The sequence below is a fragment of the Acanthopagrus latus genome, chromosome 11 (genome assembly GCF_904848185.1).
Source record: "Acanthopagrus latus isolate v.2019 chromosome 11, fAcaLat1.1, whole genome shotgun sequence".
Taxonomy (NCBI): Eukaryota; Metazoa; Chordata; class Actinopteri; order Spariformes; family Sparidae; genus Acanthopagrus; species Acanthopagrus latus.
The window spans coordinates 16,318,825-16,334,436 of record NC_051049.1 but is presented as its reverse complement, the minus strand read 5'-3'; the positions used below and the strand labels follow the sequence as shown (position 1 = coordinate 16,334,436).

The 15,612-nt window shown below is 41.9% G+C and overlaps 1 protein-coding gene across 22 annotated transcripts in view; it reads left to right on the top strand.

The window, feature by feature from the left end:
* The window catches only part of adgrl2a (adhesion G protein-coupled receptor L2a), a 100,929-nt gene that overhangs the window by 20,335 nt on the left and 64,982 nt on the right, over positions 1–15,612 (top strand). For 12 of the 22 annotated variants that reach the window (XM_037113629.1, XM_037113628.1, XM_037113622.1 and 9 more), the window contains exon 1: positions 2,616–2,691. In XM_037113629.1, coding sequence (XP_036969524.1) covers positions 2,616–2,691 — 76 coding nt within the window. Of the gene's footprint in view, positions 1–2,506; positions 2,692–15,612 lie in introns of those variants that run through there. The other 10 variants (XM_037113621.1, XM_037113639.1, XM_037113640.1 and 7 more) reach the window with 1 other exon arrangement.

Genomic DNA, 15,612 nt, shown 5'->3' with positions numbered 1-15,612 from the left:
TGTAAACATACTGCGTATCACTGGGGGACCATGTAAACACCCGTGAGTCCGACCGCTACTTTAATCTGAGTTTTTACAGTAAATGATCTTGTGCATGAAGATGAAATGATTGAATGGGATTAGCATCACTCAGATCTCCGCACATGTTAATGTGCGCTTGATCTAGGTATTGTCTGCCTCGCCGAGTGGACAAAACAGTAAGACTTTGCGCGAACGGATGAAGATCCTTAAGCCTATATGCTCACTGTGCAGCTTTATCGCGGAGACAATCAGCTTAGGGCCTCGTTATCCTGTGTGGACCTTCAGTGTAGGCTGATTATTTGTTGCCACTTGCCTGATGAATTTAATTCCTGCCACGTGTGCCGAGCGGCTAAAAAAGACGGGGGTCAGGGTTTTGCTGGAATCCAATATGTTTGGTCTCAGTGATCAACTTTCATTTGTCGAGTCTCCTGACTGCATATTATTCCATTGAAACTAAACACACTGTGGCTGCATGTACTCTGCTCCTGTTAACCTCTTTTAAATGGCTCCAAAATTAGAGGTCTCAGGTGAGGTGTAATGTCATACTAGATGAGCTGATTATGGCAGGCTTAATTATTACTTTGTTGGCTAATGTGTGTGCTCTGCATGTTTTCCTCGATGATGAATTATTACACTGTCTGAGATCTCAGACGAAATAGATCAAAGCCTCTTCAGGCCGTGGTTATTCTCCAGTGTGGAGGAGCGAGCCGAGGCAGATTTCTGCAGCTCCGACTCTGGATGACAAAAAGAATTCCTCACTGTGTTCTGTCGAGTTCTCTTGTTAGCTGCTAGTATGATGGATAACATTCAGTCCCCTGAATCTTAACAAACAGTTGCAGGCTGTAGACAAAGAGGGAGATACAAAAAGAAAAAAGAAAAAAAAAAGATTGAATGTTGTTTATGAACATTGCTAAAAAAGAACACCAAAAACAACAACAACAACAACAAAAATAAAAAACAGTTTCTAATGGGGTCCTATGTGTCTTGTTGCCAGAGTGATGCCATATCCCATGGTGAATGTGCTAATGGTTCATGGGAGTGCGAGGACTGAGCTTAGCCCCAGCAGTGTAAACACACAGACAAAAGGGAGCCGTTAGGAGTGTGAAACGCATGCCTGGGCGAGCAGGTAGGCATTAGGTTTCACCCTACACAGCCCCGGCACTGTATCCATGACAGGGAGGAGGCCATTTGCTTTTGTAGCGAAACGGAGCAAAAACAAACATTCAAACAGACTAGTACTAGTGGGACAGGTATGGATGAGGCAGAGAGAGAGAGAGAGAGAATCCTGGTTTGAGGGAGATGTAAGACAGGGGGAGGGGGTAGGGGGAGGAAGAGAGAGAGAGAGAGAGAGAGATAAGGTGGTTTGTGGTCAGTCACAACAGAGAGGGGTGACCATTTGCTGGGTACTGTTTATTTGTTTGTTTGGCAGGGCCGCGGGGGTGGAGGGAGTCGCAGAGAAATCAGTCAGGTAGAAGCAGTGTTGCTTTTGAGGCTCCACTTAAGTAGAAGTGAAATACAGGCAGCAGGGAAATTGTGCCTAAGTAACAGCGCGCTCATTCAAGTAAATGAGACTGAGCCACCTACGTCATTACACACCGATTCCACGTTCTGTGTAATGCTGGATGTTTTCTAACAGCAACCTCATGTTAAAGGAACTTCTCTATACATACCCTCTATTATCAAATTAGAGTTTTGCCATTGATTGCTAGACACCAACCGAGCTAATGCGAACCAACGTGACTGCAGCAGGATGAGAAGCTCTCTGGCTAATGTTCAGCGAGCTATTACCATGGACAATTTTTGCATTTAATGTTACCGTCGGTTAATTTAACATTTCAGCCCCGTGGTTGTAGACTTTTGATGTCCGGGGTTACAATCGCTCGGTCCCTGACGCGACTATTTTTCCGGCAAGTTGAGCGAATTCTTCCTCCGAAAAGGGTTGATTAAAAAAATGTAAATGTGCAGGAAGCTTTTGTCGGGCACCGCACGGGGAAACTTTAAACTCCCAGATAATGTGTCACTTTATAATTTCAAGATAAAAAAATAAATAAATAAAAAAAAGGCTCAAACGCGCTCCTTGCAAAAGGTGAGGGGGAAATCTGATTTGACGCAGCACTGATAAGGTTAGCATCACTCTCTATAGGTCACGGGGAGATGAAGGAGAAGGGTGGGCCTGATCTGTTTGCTGGTCCCACCCAGCTCCACCTCCCCTGCCAGTGAAATGGGGAGCATTCAGCTCCCATTAAGGGATTCCCCTTCTCGGGATTATTGACCTTCTGGGCTTATTTGGGTGGCTTACGTGGGTTTGTGGCATTTCACAGCTTAAGGGTTTGTCACATTTTCTGCTGTGGCATGTAAATGCAGCATCAAGTGCCTTGTGAGGAGAGTGTGACAGGGCGAATTTCCTCTGTAAGAATCAAACAGAGCTCGCACGTGGACTACATTTCAACCATGAACTGAACGTCTCTCTCGGTCTGCTCCACAGGTGACGGGATCAATGATGAGCATCTCTGAGACCAGCTGGCTTGGACTTTTTTAATCAGAGCCTTTTAGTCACAACACAAACCTGCCACAAACCATCAACACCAGGCACCATGGCATGCTCCCTGTGGAAACTACAAACCTTCTGCTGGTTTCTCATCACACTAGCCCAAGTGCACTCCACGGAGGGTAAGTACACGGAACGGCCGTCTTTGCTCTCTCCACAAACGTACCAATTTGTTTCTCGTGCCACTGTTTCCACAGCAAATTTTGAATGAGTATTGTTTCCAGCTCACTGACAGCCAGTGGCAGAACATATTTCCTCGCTATTGTCTTATTTAGGAATTTAGCATGAGAAGTGAAATCGTGACTCAAGCCAAAGCTGCTCCTCCGAGTGCACGCGGCGCTTGTGTAAGTAATGCAGCTCTGAGGACAGCGGGCACAGGCGGATGGGGGATAATCTTGAGTGGTTTCATTAGTTGGTAAATTGTGATTTGTCTGAGATTTTCTGCTTGAAAGCGTCAGTTGTTCCCAGTGGCATCAGAGCTGGATCCATTTGTAAATTCCTCGCTGAAAACGTTCCATCTCATGGCATGCACACACAGATTTCACACCTCGAAAAATAGAAAGCCTGAATGTGTTTTAATCATAGTGCGTTTAGCTTTGATTAAATCACTCTCAGCTGTGTCGTAATTCCAAGATTTATGCGTCAGGACCGCGTCTCATAAACTGTATCCTCAACATGCCAGTGTTTAATCACAAGAATCGAGGTGCGTTACTTTGTACATGTTTAATGATTGGACCGAGAGTAAACCAAAGTGGGCATCTTTTCAGTGGAATATATCAGATGAGATATTACCGATTCGGTCTGCGCGCCGACTGCTTGAGCTCGAGCCAACTGCTCACTATACCTGCTTTATTGATTTCTAAAAACCTCAATAGATATAGGATAATTGATTCAAGTTAGGGAAGGTAATGATTTCTCAAGATGCTTAATTCGCACTGCAGCAGGGCGGGCAGTCACGTTACATGTTCCCATATGTTAAATTCCTCACGAATCTCCTGGCTTGGATTTGATCTGTCATATAAGGAGTGTGAAATCTGATGACTATGTGGCCTCTATGGACTTAGGTGTATTAAGGAAACCCAGCAGGTCACGGAAATCATTTAAAAGTCCGAACATGATTATATGTATTCTATATATGTAAGCACTCCCGACATGTCATTTTGGCAGCCGCATGCAGAGATAAGAGTTTGCAATTTCAGGGCCTAGTCGGATATAGGTAAGCCTGTTTAGGGTTTGGAAAGATAGTTGTCACCCCTGAGAGTTTCTCTCCCCTGTTGTGGCGCCTCTGGTTTTACCAGGTGCTCCATAAAAAAAAACTCACCTGGCAGCGTTTGAAGGGCGGGAAGCCAGAGAGGGATCTTAACATTACAGTAGATGTATGGAGAAAGCCAAATCTTAGATGCTTCATTTTGCAACCACTTCATCTTCAGTTTACAAGTTTAACTTGTTCTACCTCATGGAGGAAACATTTTTTTTTCTACAGTCTTTTGGTAGTCGACTACTGCTCTTGTGTTATACATCATTAATGATTGCTTTATAATCTTAGCGTAGTCCACTGAATGGGACTCAAATTGATTTGTGAGGTGCAGTGTTTCAGTTGCATGAGGTCAGTCAGGGATCTTGCCCCTAAAAAAAAATCCATTCTTAAATGCGACGTTGAACTACTTCATCAATAATTATTTTTTAACTGACCTATAGCTCTCTGAATCGGAATCAAAATCTAATGTAATCGCGAGGTGCCTAGAGATCTCCACCTCTACCCTGGGGATCACCTACCAGAGGAAATGCACCCCTCACACATGTTACGAGACCCCTTGGTGACCAGGTCACTCCTGATTCAGAGCTGACCCATGGCAGTCTAAACATATCCTCCAAGAAGGGGAACTAGGCAGCGACTGTAATACATGAGGAAATACTTGTTCCAAATCAGGTTGAAGAGGGAGTAAATTCAAAACAAAGCAATAAACCCATCTATCGGTGACATTTGTCATTCACATTTTCCTCTCGTTGGCTCACCTCCTTCCCATTTCCCATCTCAGCTGCAGAGATCAGCCCAGAAACAGTTCATTACAAACAATATCCCCAAGTAAACATGCTTCATTAAACTGCGTCTACCCCTAATATCTTTTTAATGCATTTTTATAATTGAATTAGATGGGTTAGTGGACTGCTGTAAATAGTTTAAAGTTTGTTTCACCCCCTCCGTGTTTTCGGCGTGTTGGAAGGTAGAGATACACAGACACAAGACTGAAACTGTAGCAGTGGGGGATGATGTTCCCCCTGCGACCTTCTTCTATACAATACATATCTCATCCTCCACATTTGAACGGTTGGACTCGTGTCCACATGCATTCATGTCTGTGATCTGTGTTTGCTCAGCTGACTCACTGCCATCTCAAGCCTGTCATCTCGCATTTTCTTTATTTTCTTCTTATCCCTGAAATGTTATTTGTATGCATCCATTCAGAAATTAGTTTCTGAAACTGATTTGGCTTATTATATTAATTAATATATATGTATATATATATATTTATATATATATATATATATATATATATATATATATATATATATATATATATATATATATACACACACACACACACACACACACACACACACACACACACACACACACACACACACACATATATATGGCATAGTTTAATACGTATCAAAGGGACCGTGGGGCTTAGGGCTTTTGAACATAATGATATGGATGTGGAGTTAATATGTTAATATTATACTCTGCAGTCAGTACAAAAAATAGGTTGAGATATGTGGAGATATCTCGAGAACAGCTACTTTTTAAGTGCCATATTGTGTAAAATCATGGTACAACTGCTAAAGCTATAAGAATTATTTTGTCATAAGACAGTCTCGGCACAGTAATTTGAGTCAGTGCTCACGCAGTATATCGCTAATCCTACAGAAGCCCAGGAGGGCCATGTTGTGACACAGATACTGTAATCAATAGCAATATCAATATGGACATGATGATATGAGACCGACATATCATCTGGGATTTTCGTTTAACATGGGACTTTGCACCCAGTTTTAAAGGGTCATACCGTTTTTCATTGAATTTTACATTTCAGCCATTTTACAGATCAGAGTCAGTTAACTCATCAGAAAGAGTCATTCACAGCCAGTTACAGCATTTGTATCATGTCGTCTGTAGCTTGGGCTTGAGACTTTTCTTTTCTCAAGGCTCTTCTTTTGACATTTTTGAATTTGCTTTGTTTTTGCAGAAAGTCTGCGTTTCAAACTCAGGGGTGGCGTTTGAAAGACCTGGGTATTTACCAGGCAGGGTAACAAAAGATGTTATTGAGTTGCATGAGGGAAGCAGTTTTATTTGGAGCTTGGCTCCTACTAGGGACAGGATGTCTTGGCCTCTGCTGCATCGATTTGGACGTTTTTTTTTGTTTTGTTTTGTTTTTTTTCCAGCTGTCTTGCATGCCCAATACTGAATTGCTGGAGAGTCGCTTTAAGTCTAATCACTAATAAGAAGAGCTATAGTTCGATGAAATAGTTTGGGAAAATTTGAATGCTTAGATTTAAAAGTCAGTAATTGTGTCAATTGACATTTTTTTCATTTTAATTTTCCCACTTTGTGAAGGGCTCATTGTATGTCAAATCCTTGAGCTGGGTTATATTCAGTCCTCTAACGCGACATTTATGACATGATTAAGTCATTTTGAACACAGAAGACCATTTCAGTGTACCCGAGACAGGTCAAGAAGTAAATGACCTCTTTGTTGATCACTTTAATCAGTGCGCTATGCTGCAACCTGCTCTGATATTGTTTTGCATCAACACAAGTTTGCCCTCTGGCATTCACACTGATCTCCTTTGAAGCAGCAGGTTTATTTCCTTTTTGTCCTACTGGTGTCCTCTGCGGATGTCACCATAGCAACCCGCCGAAAAACGAGGTGAGGGTGTAATTCATGAAGTAATAATGTGTTGTTTTTGTGCAAAATGTAAAAACTGCGGTGATGTTCCCTTGGTTAAATTGGCTCACATGTCTTTCTGAAATAATTTAGTTAACTCAGGTGGGGTTGAAAGGATTTGTCTGTCTCAGCGACAGAATGACAATCCACACCTAGCTCAGCCACGCGCTCTCTTCAAAGGCTTTCCCCAAGATTGTTAGAATTATGGTGAGACAGAATTATAGAGCAAGGCGTCAAGAGGTAGGGAGGGCAAAGTTTGCAACACTGCTCCACAGATTGCCAAGAACATGTCAGTGAAAAATACGTCTGTGGTACATTGCTCTGGCATTTGCATCTTTTTGTGATTAACTGTCATAGCGGATGCTCTTTAGCAATTGCATTTTTATTCTTTCTTACCATGTGGCATTGATGGCTTTGGAGTCTGCAAACTTCACAATGCGCTGCTTCGTCTAAGTACAATAAAAGCGGCACGGTGTTGAATAGGTCACAGGGATTTTATGTAACAACGGACTCAACAACAATTTTCCCTCTCTAGATTGCATGTTGTCATTCCATTACTGCGGGGCCTGTGGTGGTTCGTGAGCTTAAGGTTAGAGGATCCTACGATATGAAAGCTGCGTTTCAGTGGCGAAACTTGTGGGAACATGTCTGTCACAGAGAATTTCAGTACTCTGCATACACCCTGAAACCACACTATTGTTTCTCCTCAAAGCTTGAAATGTTTGAAGCACTTGAGATTTCTCAAGGGCAACAGGGAAGGGCACCTTTAAAAGTCCTCTTTTTGTGCCATGTGAAAGGGAAAGAGACGAGACTTAAAGCCTTCATCTCAAAGTGAAAGGATTGAAATAGACAATCAAGGTGTTCTGAATGTAATTACTGGAGGTAAAAGCCAAGGGCTTAATGTGAGCCAGAACCTGCGAGAACAGGATCCGGCACACCTCAGTTGCTGTGCCACCACCTACTTGCTCTGGTTAGCCTTTTCTTTTAACCCCAAAAAGCTTAATTATATAGCGTGGGGGCATTTTCTATACTGTGAGAACTTTGTCATGCCACATCAAACTATAGTAGGTCAGGCTTATAACTGTGGTGGAAAGCAGATTAGTATCTTAACAGGTAAATCTGTTCAGGTAGAATTTACATCCAGATGGCAGAAGCCTATTCTTCAGAGGCAAACACACTCCTGGTAACTGATAATCTGCTTTTGCAGAGTGTCTGCAGGACCTTGACTTCATTTTTTAAAATAAATAATAAGCCTTAAAAGCGATGAGTTAGTCTTTAATCTGAATTTGAAAGGTTTTAATCACAAACATTTCAGCTCATTACATCTATCCATCTTTTAATGTTTATGAACCTGTAAACCTACCACTGAATGTAATACTATCTTTGAGTTTGTACATATACTTAACTGTTGGCAAAATGTAGTTTAACCTAATCTCACTCTAATAATCATATATATATATATATATATATATATATATACACACACATATATATATATATATACACACACATATATATATATATATATATACACACACACACATATATATATATATATATATATATATATATATATATATATATATATATATATATATATATATATACACATATATATGAGTACCATCAGCACTATAAAGAGTGCATAAAATATATACTACATATACTTGTTAATGGTTAAAAAAAAAAAAAAAAGATTATTTGTCTAAAATTTGGTTATAAGTAATCTTGGAAAGGCTTTAAAAAGCATTAGATGTAAGATACCTGTGGACACCTTGTTTTATAAATTCTTTCCACTAGGGGCCTCTTTCTCAGCAGCTTGGCTCGTGTGTGTTATCCCAAAAAGGAAAAACAAAAATACTGTCTGTCAAGTAATTGTTGTGGAACCACGGGCAGTAGGCCTATTCTTTTGAAGCGCTAATTTGTGCCAGATTTGTGTCCATGGAAAAGAATAGTACCCCACTGCGTCGTCACTCTCCTGTTCCCTGACCACTTAATTTGGCATTTAAGGTACTTTGAAAAGGCTCGCCCATGGCTAATTTGTTCATAGAAACAAATAATTTGTTAGGTAATTATTTTATGAAATGCCTGTAAAGTTTTTACGGCTTCCAATTTATTTCATATTGGAAGCGGCCATTAAACAGATAAGGCTAAAGGGTGAGTTTTGTCTTTGTCTCTTGTGCCTTAGTAAACAACTTCTGTTGGTTTTGTCTCTCCGCCTCCCGCTTGATGTCATCCCGTTTGTTTGCGGCAGACTGTGGAATCTGGCTTCCCGTGGAGCCGGGCAGGCGTGGGGCCTGTGTACGAAGGCCCACCATGCTGTCATGTCTCTTTCATCGCCAGCCAGGCTTGGCCAATAAGGAGATAAGGAGACAATGACTGGGAGAGCAAGCAGTGGCAAGGTGTAACCACAGCCCCCGTGTCTCCTCCCTGCCGAGCACTTCAAATCCTCATTAGGATTTCAGCAAAGGAAGGAGGGATTTTCTGGATTAGGGCTTTGTCACTGCTGGCTCCAGGTTGGTGTTTGTCATGCAAGAGCATGGCGGAGCGCTTGACATCTTGCCACCCTCCTACCTTCCGCCCAAAACACGGAGCCTCCCTTCACCTGGCTACTGGGGCGGTTCAAAGATGTTCCACTAACCCAAAAATGTTTTTAAACTCGTAATTATAACCTCGCTGCCCTTGCCAAAGGTTTTTGACGCTGTTCTAGCGGCCGATGTTAGGGTGTGAGTTTGGGCTGCAGCATCAGCATTATTCTTAATGGTTATTTATGCATGGATAACCTTGGGAAGCATCATTAGTTTGTTGTGTGCTGTCGCCGTCCATAACTCCTGGTGAGATCTCGGCCATGACACACATACGGCAGTTCAGACAGGAGACACCCTGCCTGCTAGTTATATAGCAGGGGCACTTTATATTAGATTGGATGGGTCTATTTATCCCTCAAATCCTCACATACTTCTAGGCTTTTTCCTTTATAAACCTTAGCAATGGGTTTTACTCTTTGCAAGGTTGTAGCTATTTGTGTAATTAAGGCATGAGTCTCGTGGACCCGTCTTACAAAACAACAGGACTGTGCTTCCCGACATGGCGCTCGACCTCTAACATGGTCCTTAATTGGGTTTCAGACGTATCTAGAAGAGTGGTTCAGCGTGACAGAGCATCAGACTTAGTGTGAAACCTACCTTTTCCCATCATTCTCGGTGCTGATCTTTGTGGATAATGGGCATTCACACGGGTCCCGCGAGGCCCTCGCTGGGTGGGATCTCAGGCAACTTAGATTAGTCATCTACCCACATGTCCCCATCTGACTTGGATTTTGCCGTCATGCTTTGTCTCACTTTGTTCTTGCCCAGGTAGAAACATGTGGGCTCCTAACAAGTATATCCCAAACAATCTACAAAACATGTGCCGATAACCCGTCGAGTCTCTTGTCTGAATCACGAAGTCAGACAAAAACAAATACAACTTATCAATCTCCAGTGCAGTGGTCTATAACCAAAGACCTATTATTCATGGAACATTTATTGTTCTGTGCTTCTGTTGGTTGTCTCTGATCTGGCCGTGGCAGATGTGACGAGCAGTATGTGGGCATCTTTGTATAAGCAGGCTTCAATTTGTCAGAGATATGCCTCCATATTTAAAGTTGTCTTTTTTGTTTGCTCTTGTGTTCTATATTTGTTACTTGTTGTGGTGGAACGAAAAGACCGGCTTTAACTTGGCTCGGCTGCAGGATTTGATTTCAAAGGTTCTGGTATATGTGGCTCAAAAGGAGAGTGTGTATGGAGAAAACACCTAAAGCTACCTGTATGATAACAGAAATAGCACGGCCTCTTTAGTTCTTTAATATTTTTATGTTGCTGGAGTCTGTGCAGCCGACATCAAGGACTACAGACGGACCTCATGCGAGTACTGCTGATGAAGTGCCGTCTGGAAGGGGCAGATGAGGAGAATGTTTTTGATTATCCAGCCTAGATGGTATTTCAAACAGGAACCAGCATGTGCACCTCGCGCCAGACAAATGAACCAGCTCAGCCGGTCAAAGGGCAAGTGTAGCTTGGTTTCCTGTTTGCTACTGTAATGCTGGGGAATTTTAAGGTGATTACACCGCAGCGCTCAGGTCACACGGAGTGCAGCAATGCAATATTAACTTGTTATTCACATAGGCCTTGGCTTTCTCTCTGAATTACAGACTGATGCCAACTGTTGTGAGTGAGCTGTTGCTGTGCGGTAGTCCTTCATACACTAAATTACATGTATTTATCAGTGTGGGCAATTTAGTCTCTCTACACCTTCTGATTTGAGCAACTGAAGAATGAATGCATTGAAGTGGCCTCACAAGAACCGCTATTTATGAAACCATTGACTCGTGCATGTGAGTTTTAGAACCCATATCAGCTGAAATACCAAATGTAAACAACAACAATCTGCAGGTGTTCAAGAGCGTGTAATCACGTTTTCATTGTGCGGCCGCCGTTGAAAGGCATGTTCGCCGGAGCACGGCAACGTGTGGTTACGGTTCGGATGCCGCGCAATGAAACCTGATTGCAGAACGCGTGATGACAGATTCTGTTGCGAGAACATAATCCAAAGGCTCATGATTTTGCAGATTTTACAGTTCACTCTATCTCAAGAGTCAGATGCAAGATATTCCTGCGTGCCCTTAGTGGAATCCTCTTTGTCCTCTTCCTTTCAGTCCTGATTTAGAGCAGCTATAAATCCTGAAGAGGCTGCTGTAAACGAGGGGTGGTGAGACTACGCCCATAAATATAAAGGATTTAGAACCAGGGCCTTTTGAAGGAACTCTGAGTGCCCATTTACGAAGCTTGTTAACTTATAGAGTTTCACTGGTACATTCAGTATTTTGCTCTTTTGTTCAAACTTCTCATAGCCTCCTCTTTATAGTGAAGCTTGACCAAAGGCAGGCAGCAACAAAAAAATTGCTGTGAGTCCATAACAGTTAGTTACTTACCTATTAAGTTACCCATTGGCTCATTGTTGGTCATTATTTAGTGTGGAGAAGTCATGAAGCTCTGCTGGTTTACTTGCTGTTGAACTAAACACACAACAGGTTGGGCCATTTGTGCTCTGGCAGATCGCCTCCACTTGACCATGTGTGAGTCAGCTTTTGACCTTTTGAGTCATGATGACCCCTGACTGCGTCTGTGTGTCAAGGGCTCGGGCCTCTGCTCCCGAACAAATAATTTGCTGAAGAAAATCGTCACCAAAGACCGATTTGCCCCTGTGGAAATGTTCCAAATCAATATCAAATGAAATGAGCCAGCCCCGATTAGTGGGTAAGGGTGTCTTTTTTTTCACACAGACTCAGCTCAGCTGGACCATTGCCTCTCTTAATAGTTGCCCTTGTGTTCTAATTTCCATCACACACACCCCCCAACAAGTCCCCAAATTATTTGTAGATAGCCAGGCACGAGGGACATCGGATAAATCATTAATTGATAACTTCAGTGTGCCCCTGCTGTGACGCATAAGGACTGGAAGCAGATGGAGGCGTTACTGAAGGCAGGTCTGTCCAAATCTAAAACTTCTCATAAAAAAATAAAAAATAAAATAAAGAAATGTCAGAGGGGAACCTTCTTTTGAGCAATATGACAATCATCTCACTGAAGGAGATAAAAAATACATATGAGATGGAAGGTCATCAAGATAATTTTCAGCCTCTGGATCATAATGAAACAAGAGTAAAATTCAATTTTAGCTTGGCCAGCTTTCTTTTCGAGTGTTGGGAGATGTAAATCCTTGAACCGCATGAAATCTAAAGATAATAGCCCCCTGATTAAAAAAAAAAAGAAATCCTTCATCAACAAAATAAATAAATAAATACTATTGTTTCCCTCATGTTGCATTCATCAGATAAGTACTCTGTAGGTCTGCAGGATGGGTGTATAACCTTGAGTGAGTCAAGGGAGGAGACAAAAGCCTTGGCAGCCAGTGTATATGTAGTAAAATAACATTGTGTCACATAACAATCAGCCTAACCTAGAAGGTAGCAAGTCTGCAGTCTTGTCTGAATAAGAGCTGCATAAAGTATTCAGCTGGAGCTGCAGTCGTGTCATCAGGGCATGACTACCCGGTTGGTCAGGGAATTTAAATGCCAGGTGGGGGTCATTTGAAGCACTGGCTGAATAATGTGGCACAAATGCATACACATGAGAGCCGAGTCTCGGGAAGAGGAGCCACTGCTGTGGTCTGCTTGAGGAAGTGCACTTTGGGAATGCAAACCAAGCAGATGGACTCTTCTCATTTGTGTGTACCACCACTGGTGACCCATTGGGAAAGGCTTCCTTATTGAATAGAGGAGCATCAAACGCTTCATTGGAGCAGAGAAGGAAGTCTGGGCTACACAATGTATCTGAGTCCATTTCTTCCTTTCTTTTTTTTTCTTTTTTTCCCCGTCATTTGTAATGGAAAATGATATAGACCAGAGGACGTGCGAACATGGAACACATCCCATCTGAAAGGTCTTTCGCCACAAAAAATGTGACTTGTCCTTATCAGGTTTAAACTCCAGCTCATTTTATATTGTCTGAAATATTGTCACTGATAAGGCTGAGTAATGAGGTCCAAAGAGCTCGCTGCTGCTAAAAGGCACCGTGACTCTCAGCGGGGAGTGCCCTATATCAATTCTCTTCGGGAATGACTCATTGGATCAGTCCAACTACTAATTAAACAAAACACATTTAAAGTGCAGTCAGCTCACTTTCAATTTGGGAAATTTAAAATCTAAGGTCACAGCTCGCAAAATTACTGACAAAAATCATCCTTTGTCTTTTCTCATAAGGCTGGGGGGCAATACAGTGCATTGACACTGAGACTATGATGTGGGATATTTCCATATCATGATATGCCATATGTGTTCCTGGTTTTGAAGGCAGAATAACAGTAAAGTGATGTCATTTTCTAAATTTACCAGACTGTTCTACACCTAGTTCTTGCCTTTATCCACATTAAATCCACATTACTATGTATTGGGGGACCTTAAGTGTAAACTAGTCACTAGTTTGAGTTTCATAAGATCCAAAGTTCCAATCCAGTATTATCGATAGATATGGTGGACACGTTCCAATAAGGGCTTTACAGATGCCAATGACTATTTCACCCATCTGCCACAGAGGAACAGCCAAACTTATCATACATTACTCAGCGATGAGTAACTCAACTGTGGCCTGTAATAAATATCTGGCTAGTGTTAGAAATAATGAAGTGCTTTTGAGATTTCAAAATATCGACAAATCTAAAGAATATTGCAATAAAGGGTTGGCTCTTAATCTAGTTCTGGTTTGAAGGATGTAGACTTCCCAAAGTTTTACATCGTCGTGAGTAAATGATCATAGAGCCATGTCCTGTCCTTGCTGATCAAAACGCATCATGATTTAAGGTTCCAGTGTACCAGTGTCCATTTGTTAAGGACCGTGAGACAAAATTTACTGGTTGATGGTCATCGCAGCCATTTCATTACCAGAAGATGTCCTTGCATTTTTTTTTGTTGTGACCTAAAAAGCACCCCCCCCCCTCCCCTTTTTCTCTCCCTCTCTCCCTCTCTCTCTGTCTGTCTCTCCCCCTCTCTCACACACCGCCCGGCCCCAGGGCTATCCGATATTAGACAGTGAGATGACATTGTGTGCTTGTGCGAGTGCAGCCAGCCGACGTGCAGATGATGCGAAGTCAATAATGCATTATGAAAAAAAAGAGGATTTATGACCTTGATGAGCCCCATAGAGCTTAATTAGGCCTTAAGGTTGATTTACATACAAGTGTACATGGAATTTGATGAGGCAATTTTTTTGTTTTTTTCCCTGCCGGTGCAGTGCATTTTCTTTATTATTATTATTTTTTTATATCTTGTCTGCCACTAACACTTGATGCCTCGTCTCTGCTCAAATTCTTCCGGATTAGGAAACAAAACATAAACCTTTCCTGGCTACCAGACTTTGCTAGTGTCCATGTTTTGTCAGAACACAGTAAAATCACCACGTACTAAGCTGCGGGATCATATTCCCTTCCCGTGCAATGATGGTATTTCCTGTGCAGGCTTATGTGCTGGTTGCGGCTGATGAACAGAGTAAATGCAAAAAAAAAAAAAGTCCCTGACAGGGTAAATTTCTGCTTAAAGAAACCCACCTTAACACCAACCTTTTTTTTTTTTTCATGCCGTCTATTCAGAGAGAAATGACGAGATCTTTTTCAGAGTCATGTACCTATATCAAAGATGCTTCTGATAGCCCCCCTGCTGTTGCTATGGAAGTAGCGGAGATGTAAATGAACTGGAGTGAATTGGATGGTGGAGAATACAAATGAGGCTGGATCGCTCGTTCCCCTGCTGCTCTTTGCCTCTTCCTCTTCTTCTTCTCCCAATATCTCTCTCTGTTCTTGTCTCCCTCTCTCTGTGCAAGTAGATTTCAAAGACCTAATATTAGCCAGTATTCTGCATATTTTGACGCTACATAATGCCATATAGGATCTTCTTCTTTTGTGTTTCCTTTTCTTTTTGAAATTGGCTTTAGATCTATTTTTCTTTTTAAATTATTTCTTTAAACAAAGGCCACTGTGGCTTTGTGCAAATTCCTTTTTTTCTTTTCTCTTAGTCTCGCACTGTGCATGGAGCCGATGGATCGATGAAATAAGAAAATAAAAAAATCAATGTGTTTTTCTCCCTCAAAACATTTTAAGTCTGGGCTGTCACTGATCGTCTCTGATATAAATGTGAACTGAGATTTTCGTGGCAGCGTATTCTGTGCCACATAAGTCATAGATTTCAACATCAGTTGTCGGCGAGTTTAATATTCCGCAGATGTTATGGGCTGAATTACAGAGGAGAAAAAAACCCCTCTACATAAGTGACTGCTGGTTTGCTGTTAGCCATGCCCAGAAAATGACATCAGCTTTCGACACACAGAACAGAGGGGAAAAAAATAAAAACACAGTCTCGATGGAAAGTTAAGAAACTCAAAAGAATTTTAATATCTGTCAAACCGGTAGTGTAATTCTTTTTTACAATGGCCACACAAAGACAGCAGTCTACCTCATGCCCTGCTGTTTGCAGGATATATGCAATATTTTCTTTCTTTCCCT